Below are 19,544 nucleotides of genomic sequence, written 5' to 3'. Positions count from 1 at the left end.
ATATAACATTTGCCCCTCTTTTCTTTGTAGATACAACTTTGACCAGCCACTAAGCTGAAGTGAGATCTTCAGATTGTGAGCGTTTTATATAGGGAAGGGGAAAGGAACTAATAAGAAATGTTTGGGTAATTCCAAACAGCTTAAGAAGAATGTTCAATGTGATGTTTTTCATTCAGTTCCTCCCACTTTGACTAGAACACCGAAAAGCATCATTTTCTCTTACCTACAGATGTCATTTTCTGCTTCCTCTAATCCAAACTGATGGTCAAAGGCCAGTTGTATCCGTGTTTTCTCCTGGGAATGGAGGCGCCATGTGAGGAGCAGGTTCCGGGGGTAGCTGCCAGGGAAGCGAGGACTCTGCACGTGGCCATGGCCTGTCACCTGGATGTTCTCATCTCTTCGGTACAAGTCTGTGAGGTGATTGCCCTCTGTTAGTAGTCACAACTTGTAAAAATTAGTATGCTGCTCCACTTACAGAAAAGTCAAAACAACAACAACAAAAAAAATTTATAACATGGCATTTCAAAGCACTTCTTGATTTTGTTTAAAGATAGAAGACCAAGTGGTAAACTTGGGTCAACAAAAAACATCCATGTTTCTATTTTGCCAGCTTTCCCAAACGCCTTACAGTTCCTAATGCCCAATGCTTTGTAACCTTGGGGCTTTCCTCTTCATTACCCTTAAGAAGCAAACAAATTCAATCATCTCAGACAAGATTGAAATCAAAAAAGAGCATATCACCAAACAGTTCATCTCTTGTCTTTATTTTATTATATAAAATGATTAACTTCAGTTTGGTAGTATTTCTAGTGGCTGCAGGATTAAATAAACAAGGTTGAATGAATTAGTGAGAAAAGATAAATGAAGAGACTCTAATCATATCCAGGGCAACTTATAATTTGTCCAAATAAAAAGTTTAGGTGAGTTTTTCTCTGATAAACTCCAGAAATCTCTCATTTGGCTTTCTGGGACATAAACAGATCCAATCTTTGTTTATTTTCTGAAAGCTTTATAATGGATAATTTATTTGCTTTCTGTCTTAGGTTCCTGGGAACAGGCTCCAGACCTGTTCTCCTCGAGCCATTCGGATGCTAGGAGTATCTTTGTTTTCATGATGGGACACCTGGGACTACAACTAAGTTTATGCTCATAGAGAAGTTTCTGTGGGGTTCTTAGACAGTTTCAGGATGGCCACGAGACACACCAGAAAAGCTATGTGGTTAAAGAGGTATTTAGCTATGAGAAATCAGACTAGACTTGTCAACATCTAAGGATGGCAGTTGAGCTGGATATCCACTTCACTTTGCCACTGCTTCAGTAAATCATGCCTGTATAATGAGATCACAGTAGAATCTCTGATCACTCTTGAAGGCTTCCTGCTTGTAACCCATGCTTCACTAAGAGCTGACCCAGGAACTTGTGGAACCTTCCAGGACTTATCCTCCGAGTCTTACTATTTCACACTCCTAATTTTGGTGTCTTAGTATCAAACCTGAAGTATAATGTTTTCCTGAGTTACCGAAGGACAATGCACAGGGAATCGTGAGTGAATAGCCAACTGTGTAGCACTGCAGCTGACTTGAGATTTTTCCAAGTGTCTAAAATGAGGTCAATTTTGGGGGCTGTACATTTAATCTGTGAAATGACTAGGGTGGCTATCAGAATTACAATGCTGCATGGTGGATATCATTTGATACATTTCAGTATTTAGAGTTCTTGGCATTTTTAGGGTTTTTGCATTCCATAATAAGCAGACTTCTAACCACTGTCTATTTGTATCCTCCCACAGGAAAAAAAAAGTCTTTGTGGCCTATAATTCAAGTGAGCCTGACTGGGGGAAGGCCTAAAAGGTGAGGCTGCTGAAGCCAGCTGTTACAACTTCTAAAATAAGAGAGAGGGTGATCAACAGGCACTCCTATGAGGAGGTACAAATGGAAGCTTTCTTTGGAACTCCCTGGATGGCTAATGCATTGCAGCTAGCTTAGTCAGACTGAAGAAGAGGGAGTTGTTCCAGACATGAGCAGTGTGGCATTTGAAAAAGCTGAGGTTGCCTCCCTGGGCCTGGATGACAGCACTGGCTCTGTAACAGACATCCTCTAAGACTGGAGAAATGTTGTTTCAAAGAACTAGAAACTTCTGTCAGATGATATTCTTCTCTCTTTTCCCCCTTGCCCTTATACTGAAGAACCTGGCTCTCTCGTTTTGTCCTGAGGAAGTCTTAGAGAACACAGGCATGGTGTGACAAGCATCCACACTGATTGGCCTGTAGGAAGACAGGATGTATTCTTTAAGTACCTCTCAATTATATCCAAATCTAGCATAACATCTGGAACAAGAAATGCACACACATAATGATATCATATATAGAAGGAAGTATACATCTCAAAAGGCAACTAAATTCTAAAATACCTAGATTTCTCATTCATGTATTAAAGAGTTTAGGGCAAGTTTCTTTGGTCCTTTTTGGGGTAACATCCAGTGGTTGCAAGCATTATGTGGATGCTTGTCGCACCATGTAAACAAGTCTCAAAAGAACGTTAAGAGGCAGGGGTAAACTCTAAGGACATTGGTTGTCCTGAGGTCGCGAGAACTAGGGGAAGTGAATATAAGATATGTGCTTAGATAACAGCAGAGGCCTGTCCGCCACCGTTCACCTTGACTCTCAGCCTACAGTCTTTAAAGATGGGTTTGGAAACACTGAAGAGACACACTGAAGCATCTGCACTTGATGTGAGTGGAAATGGAAAGCTTTGGGATGAATGAGTGGCTTGGCAAAGGGAAGATCAATCCACTGGCGGTGGGTAAAACGAATCACACAAAGAGTACTGCTGAGGAGCCATCTTCTGGGAGACATGACAGAGGTTCTCACACAGCAGGGCAGGTGGCTATAAGTCCCAGCATCAAAAGGGACATATTGTAAAAGTCAGATAACAAAAGTATGGACCAGAGGCTTGGTAAGAGCAGATGTGAGTCACAGGCCTCGCAGGGTGTTTTGCATTCTTTACTTGCTGCTGTGATAAAATGTCCTGACAAAAGTCACTAGGGGAGAAAAGGGCTATTTTGCTTACAGTTCCAGGTTGTAGTTCATCATTGCTGGAAACCCAAAATGATAGGAACTTCAAGCAGGTGTTCATATAATATCGACAACCAAGAGCAAGGAACAATCCATCACAGACACTCCCTGTCATTAACTTTGAACTAGACATCTCCTTGTAGGCATGCCTAGAGTCCTGTATCCTCAGTGTCACATTGAAAATTAATCCTAATCATCACACAGGGTGTGTGACCCCAAGGACATGCAAGGAAAGTTTGGCGACATGCAAGTTCAACGTGATGTAGTGATGAATTCAATTACAAATGTCGGTTGGTTTCAGGATAGGTGGCTGAGCCTGAGGGGAGTGAACAGAGTAGATGTGAGGCCTAGAGCTTCCAGAGGAAAGAGTGTGAGATAGACTGAGCCCCCAGAGCCCAAGTGTGGTGCCATCCATCCTGAAGAGCCCAAGAGGAGGTCAAGCTTGGTGTTAGTGATCTGCTTGGGTGTCAGGTGACAACAGGCTTGCTTGGGGAAAGCAGAAGTGTCCATAGGACGGAAACCACATTTGAGCTAAGATTCCCTGCAAAGAGACACTCTTACTGTCAAAGTCCAGGGCCAAACTGAGGAAACACCATAGCACTTGGCAACAGTGAGGTCAAGAGCCACCATTAAAGGCCATACTGAGAGATTGTGTGAAAAGAGCTTTCTAAAATACATCTGTCTGAGTACATCATTACAGGCTAGATTATCTTAAAGATACGAACTGTGGTTATAAGAGAAACAACAACCACATCTGAAGGGAGACTGTGGAGGAGGTTATCATTTTACATAACACTCGATTACAGGCTGGTGAATTTACAAACGGCATTGTATTGAAATACTAAGGAAACAACCAGTTTTCTAAACACGTTTTTCTTACAAAAAAGTGCCTTCCAAAGTCTACATTAATATAAACTCAGTGTGAGTAACAGAAGATTATACTGGTGTTTATTTTGTGCCAGACATTATTTTCAGCTCTTCTCATTTAATTTCCAGAGTCAAGTCGATGTGCATATGTGTGTTTTATCTGTAATAGGCATGATTATAAAACAGCACTGTCATTATTTGACACATGAGGTTTCTGGTGCATTAAAAACACAACCCCAGGCAATCTGTCCCACAGTTGATGTTTATAATGGTGGGGAGACTTGGAAGAGTCTGTGGAAAATGCTTTCTGTGTAAACATGAGCACCTGAGTTTAGATTTGCAGCACCCATGTAAAACCAAAAACAGCTAGACACATCCATATTTCCAATACTCCAGGGGCAGATGGGAGCTGGAGACAGGAGAATCCCTGAGACTCACAGGTCAACTATCCTTGTGTATAGAGCAATGAGTACTAGAGACTATCTCACACCAGACAAAAGCCGATAATGGACATCAGAGTTTGTCCTCAGACCACAACTTGTGAACCATGACAAAGTAGTCCTGAAATGACTCTCCTTCCAATAAAATAAATAAATAAACATCAATGGATAGGAGAAAGTGTTCTCTTTTAAGTGTAAAGTTTGTCAGAGGTGGTTTTGATTCTTGCCTATTTGCAGTACACTTTAACTTTTAAATCATATTGTTTACATATAATTTATCATTTCATGCTATCTCAGGGTTACTCTTTGGAGGAGAGTAGCAATGAATTATAGGAACAGAGAACTACATATCAGTTAAACACCAGATAACTACAAACACTGTGCACAGTCGCATTCCTAAACAAAAGCATTTACTTTGGTGTTCCAATAATGGCTAACGTTTATGGACCAATTATTATCTGCCAGGCACTCTGATAAGTGACTTTGAATTCACTTCTGCATTTAATCCCTATGGTAACCCTCTGCAGTAAGTAATATTAGCACTTTATAAAGGAAATTCTGGAGTTCAAGAAATCTATGACTCAAGGTACAAAGTCACTCCAGAACAATAACAGACTCTGGCAGCTGACGTTACAGAGCAATCTTAACCAGAGCCAAGCATGAGCTGTTAAAGCAAAAACATAAGCTATCCATAGTAACACACATAATAGTAATACATAGTAATAGTAATTCCTATGTGTATGTACATAGCAGGAGTATAGAGCCTTATTTTGTATCTTCAAACAGAAGGAGGATCTTATTTGTAGATTCATAAAATTGAAACTATGGATTTAACTTTTAAAACTCCAGTTAAAATAATGTCATCTGCCTCTATTATGTCCATATCCCTTTAAGAAAGCACAGTCCCCCACCAAGTCCTGAAGGTCCTGAAGAGTCACTGGAGCACTGTCACTGCCTAGGCGACAGCCACTGCCATATGGCTGACCAAAGCACCAGCGCATTCTCGACCGCAGCCTCCTCTGCCCAGCCAGGTTTCCACGTAATTCTGACACACACCGAGACTGAGAAGCTTCCTACTGTCTTGTGACCTGCACTGGGCTTCCTGTCGCCTTGCTTTCTTCTGCATGCCACATTTGGCTTTTCATTTCATTTTCTTGACTTGAGACCTACCTTGAACTCATTTTCCTGTCTTTGACCTTGGAATCTCCTCCAAGATAGCACTACTGATACCGAGTAACCTAAGGCAAAATATTTACCTCTATGTTCTAGGATCTTACTTTTTATCTTAGCTGAAAAAAATCAGCATTGGTTCCATGAGGTACATTTGGCAATCCATTACAATATACAATAATGCTGAAGAAATGGATCCATGAGTATTGGTAATATTTTTAATCGCAACTTCTATACTATAATATTATTTTTGACATTAAATGCAAAGAGAGAATATTGAGTTATTGAAGTAACAAAATAGTCAATGATCATTAATTCTATAGAAACAAATACTTATGCAGTCTGCAGTTCTGCCATCTCATAAATGTTCAGTGCAGCAGTCAGAATCATGATCCCCATAAGAGAGATGAGAGTCAGAAGCTGAAGTCACAAACCTATATTCTTCAGCATCCCTTCCAAAGTCAAACACAGTCACACAGTCAGGAAATTTTTAGCTCACAAAGGATTGTTACTGTAGTGGCATTTCATTTGCATTTTATTTTTTTATTATTTATTTATTTATTTCTTAAAGAATTCTGCCTCCTCCCCACCACCACCTCCCATTTCCCTCCCCCAATCAAGTCCCCCTCCCTCATCAGCCCTAAGAGCAATCAGGGTTCCCTGCCCTGTGGGAAGTCCAAAGACCATCCACCTCCATCCTGGTCTAGTAAGAGGAGTGTCCAAACTGCCTAGGCTCCCACAAAGCCAGTACGTACAGTAGGATCAAAAACCCATTGCCATTGTTCTTGAGTTCTCAGTAGTCCTCATTGTCCGCTATGTTCAGCAAGTCTGGTTTTATCCCATACTTTTTCTGACCCAGGCCAGCTGGCCTTGGTGAGATCCCGATAGAACATCCCCATTGTCTCAGTGTGTGGGTGCCCCCCTCGTGGTCCTGAGTTCCTTGCTCGTGCTCTCTCTCCTTCTGCTCCTGATTTGGACCTTGAGATTTCACCCCAGCAGCACAGACATTAAGGGCATCATTGAATAAATAGGACCTCCTGAGACTGAGAAGCTTCTGTAAAGAAAGGACACTGTCACTAAGACAAAAAGGGAACCCACTGACTGGGAGAAGATCTTCACCAACCCTGCAACTGACAAAGGTCTGATCTCCAAAATATATAAAGAACTCAAGAAACTAGACCGTAAAAGGCTAATCAACCCAATTCATTTGTATTTTAATAAATAAAGCTTGCCTGAATATCAGAGAGTGAAACAACCCCATTGGTCAGCCTTACAGACCAGGCAATGGTGACACACACTTTTAATCCCAGAAACTATATTAGTTTGTCATAGAAACTGGGCATTTTATCCCAGTGGTGAGTACCTTTAATCACAGCACTGGGGAGGAATATAAGATGGGAGGAGACAGCTCTCAGCCATAGTCTCATTCTGAGATTCCTGGAGGCAGGGTGGCCATTTCAGACTGAGGTAGAGGTAAGAGCAGCCAGTGGTTGGCTGTTTTGTTTTTCTGACCTTCAGGATGAACCCTAATTTCTGTCTCTGAGTTTTTATTGATCATGTTTCATATTAAGTTCCATTTTTGCAAAGACTGTTTTATGATCTTATACCATGTCATTGCCACACTATCCAGAAAGTATCCAAAAGATTTATAAATATACAGTCTCAGTTCTGTTTCTAAGCAACCGCAGGGATGAAATGAGGGTTCTACACATCCATTGTGGAAGCCTATCACACATTTACAAAAGTGAGAAACATTGCCACTGACTCCACTATTTTACTTGCATTATTATCACTTGTTTTGATTTGAAGGAGGGGGCAGGATCTCTTGTTGCTCAGACTGACCTTAAACTCACTATGTAACTCAGGATGACCTTGAACTCCCTATTTTCTTGCCTTTATCTTACAAGTTCTGGGAATACAGGTGTGTACCACCATGCTTGATTATCATGATTTATTCAAATTTTAAGCAATTAATTTTTGTAGCATTTTAACAGGGAGTAAACTCAGCAAGGAGAGCTAAAATGATTGGGTGAAAGAATGAACACTTGACAGAGAATCGCTAGAGCTGTCCATGGGCTTCCATCTCCCTTTACCTCACCCCATCCCTGCGTCCACCTCCTTTGAGCTCACTTTTTCTCCTGTGTCCACTTCCCTTCAGCTCACCTGGCTGACTCACTGGTCACATGGTATGTGAAGGCTTTCTAAGCTAACAACATATACATGGCTGGATGACAGAGGATTTAAGAGTCTTGCTCAGGTAACAGTTTTGTTTCAGGGATCAAAATTACTAATAATTTGAGCATAGCTTATAGAACATTGAAGTAACTGTGGAATTCTGGGAATAAATCCAGCATGTGATATTAATAATGAGATACTTTTTACCCCTAAAACCAGTACTTTTAAACATTCATTGCTGGGAGGTGGTGTCACACACCTTTAATCCCAGCACTTGGGAGGCAGAGGCAGGATGATCTCTGTGAGTTTGAGGCAGCCTGGTCTACAAGCGCTAGTTGCAGGACAGCCAGGACTATAACACAGAGAAACCTTGTCTTAAAAAGCCAAACAAAAATTCATTAATTTACTTTTTGTGTGTCTACGTGTGTACTTGTTCATATGTGTGAGTGTGACTCTGCAGCATGTGTGTGAGACCCACCTTGGGTGTTGTTCCTTGTCTTCTATTTTGACTTATAAAAGCCCCCTTGTCATTTATAGGTACACACAGGAGCTTATGTGGCTCTCTGGTGCCCACTCCCATCTCAAGGTAGGCATGTTGGGATTACAGATACTCACTACAATGCCTACTTTACATGACTTGGACAGATTGGAACCCAGGCCTTCCCACTTACACAGCAACACTTAACTCACTGAGTCATGTCTCCAGCTCCCTTGAAAGTGACATTAAGTGTTGATTGTTGTCGTTTCCAGTAATGTCAGAAACTGATGGTTTAAACAAACTGGTAAAATACATTATTTAGAAAAATTATTTCTTAGAAGCTTAGAAAAGTGTCTGGTAACACAAAATAATGCATTTCTATTTGTGTTGAACATGTCATAAAGAGATTAAAATTAATCTTTGAATTTAAAAGCAATGTAGTGTATCTTTTGATGATTTTAAAGCTATGTAAAGACTCCCCTCCAAGTCAACTGACTACCTAAGATAAAAACTAAAATACTCAAAGGCACTTTATACTTTTCTTGAAAGCTTCATGGGAGAGTTAAGAAAATCATATTGCAGATTTTAAATTTCTTGTCTTATTCAACCACATAACTTCTGTGTCTTGCCAGTCAGGGCATATGGAGCCACTCGGAACAAATCAGTTTAATGGTATGTGGATGGATGGTTGCTGGAGATAATGAGGGGCAGATAACAGATGATAAAGTAAAAAATAAAATACAATTTAATCAAAAGAACATAAAGCAGACTAAATACTTTCTTTGTAAGGAATTCAATTCCATTGTAACCCCGGAGGGCTGGCATTTGTGTGCACATATTTACTATAAATGCTAGCAGATTAGTCTTGAGAGTGTGCCATGGAAAGAACTGGATTTGCTCTCACAGCTTTAATATTAATTCTGAAATGGGTACTTCCTGTTGAAGACTACTTGCAGGTTCATTTATAACTAGTTGAATGATAACTAGTGCCCAGTACACTTGGAAAGTCATGGCATGAATAGAAGTGGCAGACAAGAGCCTGGTAAAGTAAAAAAGTGTGTGCTCGAGGTAACTCGTCAGGTTCTTGATTTCTTTCTATTACTATGTGATACCAGAAGTAAGGTGATGGACTGACTCTCCACAGACTCTCACTCTGTGCCAGAAACTATTTGAGCTCTAAGCTCAGGCCAATAAAACCTCAGCTTTGTGCTTTACAAGAACATTACTTCAGTGTTATTACTCAACCACTTACAAAGAGGTCCACAGTCTTGTTCAACAAATACAAACACAGTATAAAAAATGTCCTACCATGAAAGGTGGTGCCTGTTAAGACCTGGTGTAGAGTATTGATGCAGACATAAAAGTATAAAAGAAACAGGAAATGGGGAGTATAAAATAAAGGAAGGTAAGGGGTCCTTTATTTAAAGATGAAGAGGTAAATTATAGAACAGAGCCTAAAACACAGGGTTGGTGAAATTAAACGTCAGGAAATAATTACCTACCAATTAATTTCTAACCTAAAAAGTACACGGTTGGAGTCTCTGAGAAAGAGGATAATTGAAGTTTAACAATATGAGTTAGAAACAGCAAGGAACATATTCAATGCTTTTGCTCTTTAATGTTTGTTTACTCACTAAAGCTTGCAATCAATGAAATAAATTCCTCCCGCCACTGCCACTGACTACAAGTGGGGTAATGTTCATGAAGGAACGTTGGTTAGCACCTTGCATGTGTGCACAGTGAGAATCCACATTACTATCCCCACTGTAATGGATTAATTAAAAATTGCTGCAGGATCAACACTTCCTTCAATCAGTCTTCATCTCTGCCTGTCTCTGTCCATTAAGTAATACTAATTAAAATTTTCTGTTTATGATGATTTTGGAAGGATTGAATACATACACATGCACACAGACATTACACACATGCAAATCTATGCACATGCACACATAGGCACACATGAACACACATATGCACACAGAAACACATATGCACATACAAGCTCATAGTTCTGCAAGCCAGAGTATAGAACAGATTTTTTTTTCTGAATTCATTTTACAAGGGTATGTTTTAGGTGGAACCAAATGTTGAATAAAGATGTATTAGTAACATTTCTTATTACTGTGAGCAATACAGTATGAGGAAATAAAGAATGATCACAGCTTAAAGTTTCAGAGGATATAGCTCTTGGCCACATGACCCTGAGCAAGAATATGGGGACATGATATTGTGACAGTAGAGAAATGTTCATCTCCCAGTAGGCAAAAAGCACAGAGAGGAAGACAGGAAGGGCCCAGAGACCAGATATCCTCAGAAGGCCTGCGGCCCAGTGACATACTGTCCACCACTTAAGTTCCAGAATATTATAATGCAACGCCACCAGCTAGGAACAGGGATTAAATATATGATTCTGGGGAGAACAGTTTACAGAAACATAGCAAACTCTGGTGTGGGATTGGCCAGTCAGAAAAGATGTTCATGATTACTCGAATGAATATTTATGTATATACCATACCTGACCTAGCTCCAGAGTCAGCACCCAGCCCTAGTCCATCCTTGTGTTACCAATACCTTTTGCTGCCCTATATGAATCTTGTCTGAGAGTTTCCCATGGATACAAAGCCTATGTAGAACTTGGTTAGGGGAAAACCTGAAAAACCATGCAGTACCTCCTGAATCAGGTATTTGTCTTTGGCACTGTATTTTTGGGGCTTCATTCAGGTCATTTTGAGATATGGAAATCTACAGATTAATGTGTAAATATCAGGAAAAATAAAAAAGCTGAACAGCTAAAGGAAAGTGCCTCAGTCTACCAAGCCTGGGGACGCCTGCAGCTGCTAAAACTAAATTCATTTTCAAGGTGTCTCTGAGTCTTCATTTCCTGAACCTGCGTGAACAGCACACCCATGATATCCGCTACATCTTGGTATGTGTCAATTTAGTCATGGTAAGAAGACAGTTGCTAATTTGATTTCAATCTCAAATATCATTTTAATGTTGCAAAGTATGCATGCATATAACATACTTGGATATTTGACTACCATTTGTAATATCTCTATGAATAATGGAACATGGTGAGATACAGAAAAATCATAAAAATGTAATAAAACTTAAGATGCAGATATACCCAAAGATTGTGTCCATGTTTGCTGGTAAAGAATCAAGTAGCCTATGGGATCACAAAGCTAGGATGATGCACACAGTAACTTTATTTTGATTTGTTACTCATGCCCTACATTCACTGCCCACAGAAGAAAATAAAACCAAAGCCAGCAGAAATCAGAAAATGCCTAAATTTGTCACAAAATTCTCAAACTTCCGAGAGACTAAAGTAAATCTCACATGTGACAATGCTTAGAATCTGCTTGTCAAAAGCTGGTGGATTTTAAGGAGAATAAATACTTAGTCGTATCTAGCAGCCAAGGATGATAAAGTAATGAACAGGAAATGTGGACAAATTCTCAAGCAATAGGTGTTAGCTTTTAAAATAACATCAAGTCCTAAAATGTTCATGAAAGAAATCAAGACAACTCATTAATGAGGGGACCCATACTTCTGAATCAGTACTGGAGGGTGTAGATGGCTTCAAAGACCTTGAAGTCTCCATGTGAGGACTTGCATTTGGACTCACATTGTTACAAATGAATGTATCCAGTTATTATTTTACTAGTATATTATACAGCTTAGACTTATCAATAAATGATCCTCTGAGATTGCCACAGAACCCAGGCTATGAAAAGCCAGAAAATGCAACAAGGTTCTCTTTTTCTTCTTAGATTGGCAGGAAACCTCTGTTCATTCTTAGAGCCTCACATATGAACGTAGCTGAGATTGAAGTAGGAAAAAGAGCAACCTGAAAACTGAAGGGCTACAGGTAACCACTGAGGTCTTAGCAGGGGAAGGCAGCACAGTGCCTATGCACTGGAGATAGGCAAGCAACCGAGAACACCTGCGCTCATGAGAAATACAAGGATTTAATGTTCTCCTTAAATAAAACATTACATTGCAAAGCATGCTTTTTAGCATGTATGTCTTTTTATTTATTTATTTATTTTTATTTATTTATTTATTTATTAAAGATTTCTGCCTTCTCCCCGCCACCACCTCCCATTTCCCTCCCCCTTCCCCATCAAGTCCCCCTCCCTCATCATCCCTAAGAGTAATCCGGGTTCCCTGCCCTGTGGGAAGTCCAAGGACCACCCACCTCCATCCAGGTCTGGTAAGGTGAGCATCCAAACTGCCTAGGCTCCCACAAAGCCAATACGTGCAATAGGATCAAAAACCCATTGCCATTGTTCTTGAGTTCTCAGTAGACCTCATTGTCTATTATGTTCAGCAAGTCCGGTTTTATCCCATGCTTTTTCAGACCCAGGCCAGCTGGCCTTGGTGAGTTCCTGATAGAACATCTCCATTGTCTCAGTGTGTGGGTGCACCCCTCGCGGTCCTGAGTTCCTTGTTTGTGCTCTGTCTCCTGCTCTTGATTTGGACCTTGAGATTTCAGTCCGGTGCTCCAATGTGGGTCTTTGTCTCTGTCTCCTTTCATCACCTAAATGTTTTTCTTTGGGTTCACCTTCTTAATTAGCTTCTCTAGGATCATGCATAATAGGCTCAACGTCTCCTATTCATGGCTAGAAACCAAATATGAGTGAGTACATCCCATGTTCCTTTTTTTGGGTCTGGCTCACCTCACTCAGGATAGTGTTTTCTATTTCCGTCCATTTGCCTGCAAAATTCAGGAAGTCATTGTTTTTTACTGCTGAGTAATACTCTAATATGTATATATTCCATACTTTCTTCATCCATTCTTCCATTGAAGGGCCTCTAGGTTGTTTCCAGGTTCTGGCTATTACAAACAATGCTGCTATGAACATAGTTGAGCATATACTTTTGTTGTATGGCACTACAATATTTATCATTTTGACAAACTGTCAAGTGCTGTTTTGACGTATATGAAAAAGGACTGTGTGAGCAAAAAGGCCTTCTCTGGTCTGTCCTAAGACTCTGCACAAGGGTGGGATGGACACTCTAACTCTGTGACGAGGAACAGCAAAAAAACCCAAGAGTTAAAATGTGTCCTTGGGAACAGCTGCAACAGAGTTTATTATTGGGAATGCAATAAAAAATCAAAATGTGGGAAAGAGAAACTGGAGGTTCAGCCATGAAGGGAAGGCTCAGCCAGGCTCTCAAGCTGACTGCTTCAAGTCTGCCAGTCAATTTCTTCTGGATGTTTGGGAATTCCAGATTTGATAATGCTACTCTTGTTTACTTTCTGAGACAAGGCACCCAGCCACCTCTGTGTGATGTTGTACAACCTCCGGAGTTGATGGCGTCTTGCTGTCTGCTCTGTCTCTATCTGCTCTTTACTTTGGTTTGCTATATACTTTCAAATTCCTATTTGAAAATGAAAGCATGGCTATTGTGGTTCACTCTCCAGACCATAGCAAACATGACCACAGGAGAGAGCTTCTCTTCTATTGAAACAGAACATATATTCAAGTACCTAATACTCTTGTTCCTTAATCCAAGCTGGCAAGGACTGAGGACAAAGATAATAGTGACAGAGACAGTGACAGTATAAGGGTGATGAGTTTATCACATACGAAGTAAGAGGTGCCTTTAATTTGGGTGAATGCAGAGCTCTCTGAAGCAGCTGTGAGTCATTTGGCATGTCTGTTGTTCCCTCCTGGGGTAGTCTATTTGGTGTTAATAGGAAAACCCGCTTTGAGAGCATTATTAGCAGGTTTTCTTCTGCTGTCACAAAAGACACAACCTGATAAGAAACAATTGAAAGAAGAAAGTTTTCTCCTGGCTCAAGGAAATATTTTCCATCTGGGTAAAAATGATATGGCCGTAGCCAGAGCAAGAGGATGGCTGGCTGGCCACATTACATTTACAGACTGGAAAGGGGTGTGATCAACCCCACGTTCAGTTATCTTTATCCTTTTTGTTCAGATCAAGATCCCAGTCCAGAGAATGACATGGGCCACATACTGTGGATCTTCCCACCTCAGTGAAGTTACCCTATACAGTCCTCCAGAGACCATGCCAAAGGTTTGTCTTCTAGACAGTGTAGATCCCTTGAAACCAACAGTGCTAACCATCACAGCATGTCACAACTACAAAGGAATCTTAGTTCACTGAAGTTCTATGAAGAAGTCTTTACTCATTTTTTTTTCAATACTCCAAAATCTCTGTGCAAGAGTGAGATATTTTTGTTCCCTTTAATGCTGTATTTTGAAATCATAAGCTGCGTGCTGATCTTACAAGGGAGCACAGTCATCTGAGAGATACTTAGGTCAAAAGAGTGGAATCTTCATGGACAAATTAGTGACTCTATGAAGGAATACCTAGAGGTACCCTTAGAATTTTCTACCAACTTAGGGCATGATGACAAGGTGCCATCAGTAACTCAGGAAATGGCCCTCACCAGATATCAGACCTGCTGGTACCCTGATCTTAGACTTCTAGGTTTCCAAAACTATGAGGAAATAAAAGAAATGTCTGTTTTTTTCATAAGCTGTCTTGTTATTTTGTTATAGCCATACAAACAACTAAAGTGCACACCGCTTAATTATAACTTGGATCTTTCTCCTGTGTATTTCATCATTCAGTTTATAGAAATAAATACTAGAAATTAGTTATTTTTGTAAGTGGAGTCTTAGCGCACTGGAATGTCAATCTTCTCTTACCTTCTCTAGTTCTAACCAACCTGTCTTAGGGTTTCTATTGCTGTGAAGACACACCATGACCACAACAACTCTTATAAAGAAAAAACATTTAATTGGAGTGGTTTACATTTTCACAAGTTTAGTCCATTGTCATCACAGTGGTACATGGTGGCATACAGGCAGACATGGTGTGGATTGAGCATATGAGACCTCAAAGCCTGCCTCCACAATGACAAACTTCCTCCAAGGCCACATCCACATCAACAAAAGTCATTCCTCCTAAGAATGCCACTCCCTTTGGGGGTCATTTTCTCTCAAATGGACCACATCTATTCCCTGACCTCCAAAAGCTTGTAGCTTTATTATAATCCAAAAATGCATTCAGTGCAACTTCAAAAGTCCCCCAAGTCTATAACAGTCTCAAACTTATTTAAAAATCTAAAGTTCAAAGTCCCTTCTGAGATTCATGTAGTATCTTAGCTGTAATCCCCTGGAAAATAAAGATCATACTCCCAACATATAGTGACACAGGATATTCATTACCATTCCAAAATTTTGGGAAGGGAACATGGTGAGGAAATACTGGACCAAAGCAAGACCAAAAACAAGCTGGGCAAACTCCAAACTCTGCATCTCCATACCAGATGTCAAAAGTCTCTTCAAACCCCTGACTCCCCTCAGCTTTGCTGACTACAAACACTTCTTTCTCTGGGTCTGGTTACACAGTTAGCAGCTGTCCTTGGCAGGTATCTCATGACTTTGGCATTCCCAACACTTTGGGGTGCCCACGACAAACTAGGTTTCACCTTCACAGCTTCACACAATGACCTCTCTGGGCCTCCATTCAGGGACACCCCTGACACATGACTGGCCTCAGTGGCTTTCCTCAGGCATGGAGGCAAATCCTATCACTCATTTCTTCTATCATTAACTCCGGAACTATGTGGCCTAAGCGCTAACTTCTGCTACTTGTTGGACCTGAAACATGGTCCCCTTGTTCAATTACATCTTCACCAATTTTATGGTTTTGGTGGATTTCTTCATTGACTACACTTGGCAGTCCTGAAACTGGATCTCTAGACCAGGCTGACCTCAGACTCAGAGATCTGCCAGCCTCTGTCTTCTGAGTGCTGGCATGGAAGGTGTGCACCACCATATCTGGCCTTAAGCTTTTCTTTAATTCCTTTCACAATCTGGAAACTTAGCTGGGTGGGATCTTGCCCTGAGGTCAGCACTCCCTCTGTTCCATTTCTTACTTTGTTCATCTTCTTAAACACAGGATTTAACTCCACTTCACTTTCTGGTGCTCATTTTCTCCTCAAATTTCCTTTCTCGGTTTGCTTCATTAGAGTTAACAGGAGTAACCACACAACAGAGTCTATACCAGGCTGTTTTGAGATTTCCTCTGCCAAGGGAATTAATCCAAAACTCTTCACTTTAGCCCCAGAAAAACTTTTCTGACAAGGACAAAAAGTAGCCACTTTCTTCACCAAAATAGCATAAGAATGGCCTCTAGGCAACATAGTAAAATTCTTCTCCTTTGAAATCTCTTTAAGTCACTCACAGTTTAAATCAATCTTAGCACCACTGCTTTCCATGTTCCTACTAGTATAGCCTAGTAAGCAGCACTTGAAAGTATTCCGCTGCTTTTGTAACCCAAACTCCTAAAGTCTTCATTCCTTCAGACAACAGCACAGCCAGACCTACCACAGCAATACCCCTGTCCCTGGTACCAACTTCTATCTTAGTTAGGGTCTCTACTGCGATGAAAGACACCATGACCACAACAACTCTTATAAAGAAAACATAATTTCATTGGAACTGGCTTACATTTTCAGAACTTCAGTCCACAATCATCATGGTGGGACATGGTGATGTGACACGCAGGCAGACATGGTGGGACATGGTGACATTCAGTAACCCAATTTCCTACATCTTGACTTGCAGGCAACAAGAAGTGGTCTGAGACACTGGGTGTGGCTTGAGCATATATGAGACATCAAAACCCACATCCACAGTGACACACTTCCTCCAACAAGGCCACACCGCCTAATACTGCCATGCCTTTAGTGACCATTTTTTCAAATGACCTCAAAACACATCACCAAAAGTCCTTTTAATTAATAAACTACATGAACCCCACACACTCACATATGGAAATGTTCCATAAACAATAATTAAAATGCAAAAATATTGATCTTTTCCTCTACTAGGGGAATTGTTAGTGTGTGGCATGCCTTGGAAAGACTCAGGGATGTTGCTCATGTCTTGTATTATTACAAGGGATTGCGATGTGGTTCAGTAATAGACATGAGCAAAGCATGCACAGGACTCTGAGCCTGTCTCTAGCACTGCAAACCAAACGAAAGCAAAGTGAAACAAAAGAAAAAGGAATTTCAATACATATACCAAGGTGATAACCTTTATAAGAGCTGGACCTCAAAATACCTATTAGAGACTGACAGAATGTCGGTGTCCACTGTTATACTACAGACCAGCTCATGGCTACTGCTGAAGATGCTGTTTTGTAAGGTATAATGGCAACATTTTGCTGTGTAGAGAGAAAAGTGTTACAATGGTTATTGCTGTTATTACTGGTGAATAATTATGAGAAGTGGGTTTTTTTCTTGTTTATTTCATAGGCAGATGTTTAGATGTAAGAAATTAAGATTAACATTTATTTCGTAAGGTTTGAATGAAGATAGGATAAACAAATTTCTTAGGTATTCTGATGGAAAATTTATCATGGGCCATCATATATTGACTCCTTCTGAAACACTAATTCTCTCCCTTTTCCCTCACTTCTCAGACTGAAACCTTTGGCAAATAAAGGCTGTTTTGTTCCTTGTGACTTGATGCTTGATGGGAAATGATAGGTCCTTTCAATAAAAATAAACAAATGAAACTCAGAATATCCTGGAGGCAAGGCATGGATATGTGAATACACAACACCAAAGCTCGCTCTCTCTCTCTCTCTCTCTCTCTCTCTCTCTCTCTCTCTCTCTCTCTCTCACACACACACACACACACACACTGTACTGAAGAAAATAGGCTAGTCATGAGTCCCTTAGCTGAACAAGGTCATTGCTGTTTTGAAGCTTGATTTATATACCTCAGTTAAATTCATGTAGGGTAATCTTGTTGGCAAATCTCTGCACACTGATGCTTCTGAGAGTACTGCCCAGCTTGCACAATCCTGCTTGTTGTGAACAGTACCGGGCTGTTCTGCCACCCTGACATTCAGGTTAAGTTTCAGTCAACCATGGCCACACCACTCATGTCTGTTTTCCTAGCCTTTACTCATTCCATCTGCCATAGTATGTGGTGGTGATTAGCTGTAAACGTTAACATTCCATTATGAGAATCACCGAGGAAGGGTCTTAATCATGTTGGACTTTGTGCACAACTGTGGAGTTGTCTCAAATGTTAATTGATCTAGCCTGCTGTGGACTGGACCATTCACTAGGCTAGACCATGAGTGAATGAGTGAAGAGACCTGGCTAAGCAAGCAAGCAAGCAGATTGCATGTATGCATTCATTTCTCTTCACTTTTGACTGTGGATGTGATAAGGCTGTCTTTTTGAGTTTCAGTCTCTGCCAAGCTTGATTTGGAGCCCAAATACTTCTTCCTGCCTCATGTTGCTTTTTGTTAGGATATTTTATGACAACCACAGAAGTGAGAATTGGACAAATGTTCTTCTCTACTTATTTCTCATGCCTCTAGTGTGGTCTGCTGTGATAACTCTAGTGTGGCCTGCCGTGATAACTCTAGTGTGGTCTGCTGTGATAACTCTAGTGTGGCCTGCCGTGATAACTCTAGTGTGGTCTGCTGTGATAACTCTAGTGTGGTCTGCTGTGATAATTCTAGTGTGGCCTGCCGTGATAACTCTAGTGTGGTCTGCCATGATAACTCTAGTGTGGTCTGCCCTGATAACTCTAGTGTGGTCTGCCCTGATAACTCTAGTGTGGTCTGCCATAATAACTCTAGTGTGGTCTGCCCTGATAACTCTAGTGTGGTCTGCCCTGATAACTCTAGTGTGGTCTGCCATGATAACTCTAGTGTGGTCTGCCCTGATAACTCTAGCGTGGTCTGCCATGATAACTCTAGCGTGGTATGCCATGATAATTCTAGCGTGGTATGCCATGATAATTCTAGTATGGTCTGCCATGATAACTCTAGTGTGGTCTGCCCTGATAACTCTAGTGTGGTCTACCGTGATAATTCTAGTGTGGTCTGCTGTGATAACTCTAGTGTGGTCTGCTGTGATAACTCTAGTGTGGTCTGCTGTGATAACTCTAGTGTGGTCTGCCCTGATAACTCTAGTGTGGTCTGCCATGATAACTCTAGTGTGGTCTGCTGTGATAACTCTAGTGTGGTCTACCATGATAATTCTAGTGTGGTCTGCCATGATAACTCTAGTGTGGTCTGCTGTGATAACTCTAGTGTGGTCTGCTGTGATAACTCTAGTGTGGTCTGCCATGATAATTCTAGTGTGGTCTACTGTGATAACTCTAGTGTGGTCTGCCCTGATAACTCTAGTGTGGTCTGCCATGATAATTCTAGTGTGGTCTGCTGTGATAACTCTAGTGTGGTCTGCTGTGATAACTCTAGTGTGGTCTGCCATGATAACTCTAGTGTGGTCTGCTGTGATAACTCTAGTGTGGTCTGCCAT

General features: G+C 40.8%; 1 protein-coding gene across 2 annotated transcripts in view; it reads right to left on the bottom strand.

The window, feature by feature from the left end:
* Positions 1-19,544, bottom strand: part of Pdgfd (platelet derived growth factor D) — a 215,166-nt gene that overhangs the window by 93,978 nt on the left and 101,644 nt on the right. Inside the window, exon 2 of one of the 2 annotated variants that reach the window (XM_057768565.1) lies at positions 224-428. In XM_057768565.1, coding sequence (XP_057624548.1) covers positions 224-428 — 205 coding nt within the window. The remainder of the gene's footprint in view (positions 1-223; positions 429-19,544) is intronic. The other variant, XM_057768566.1, reaches the window with a different exon arrangement.

Source organism: Chionomys nivalis, chromosome 4, assembly GCF_950005125.1.
Source record: "Chionomys nivalis chromosome 4, mChiNiv1.1, whole genome shotgun sequence".
Classification (NCBI taxonomy): Eukaryota; Metazoa; Chordata; class Mammalia; order Rodentia; family Cricetidae; genus Chionomys; species Chionomys nivalis.
Note: the sequence above shows the minus strand (reverse complement) of the source record. Positions and strands in the feature narration are given on the sequence as shown.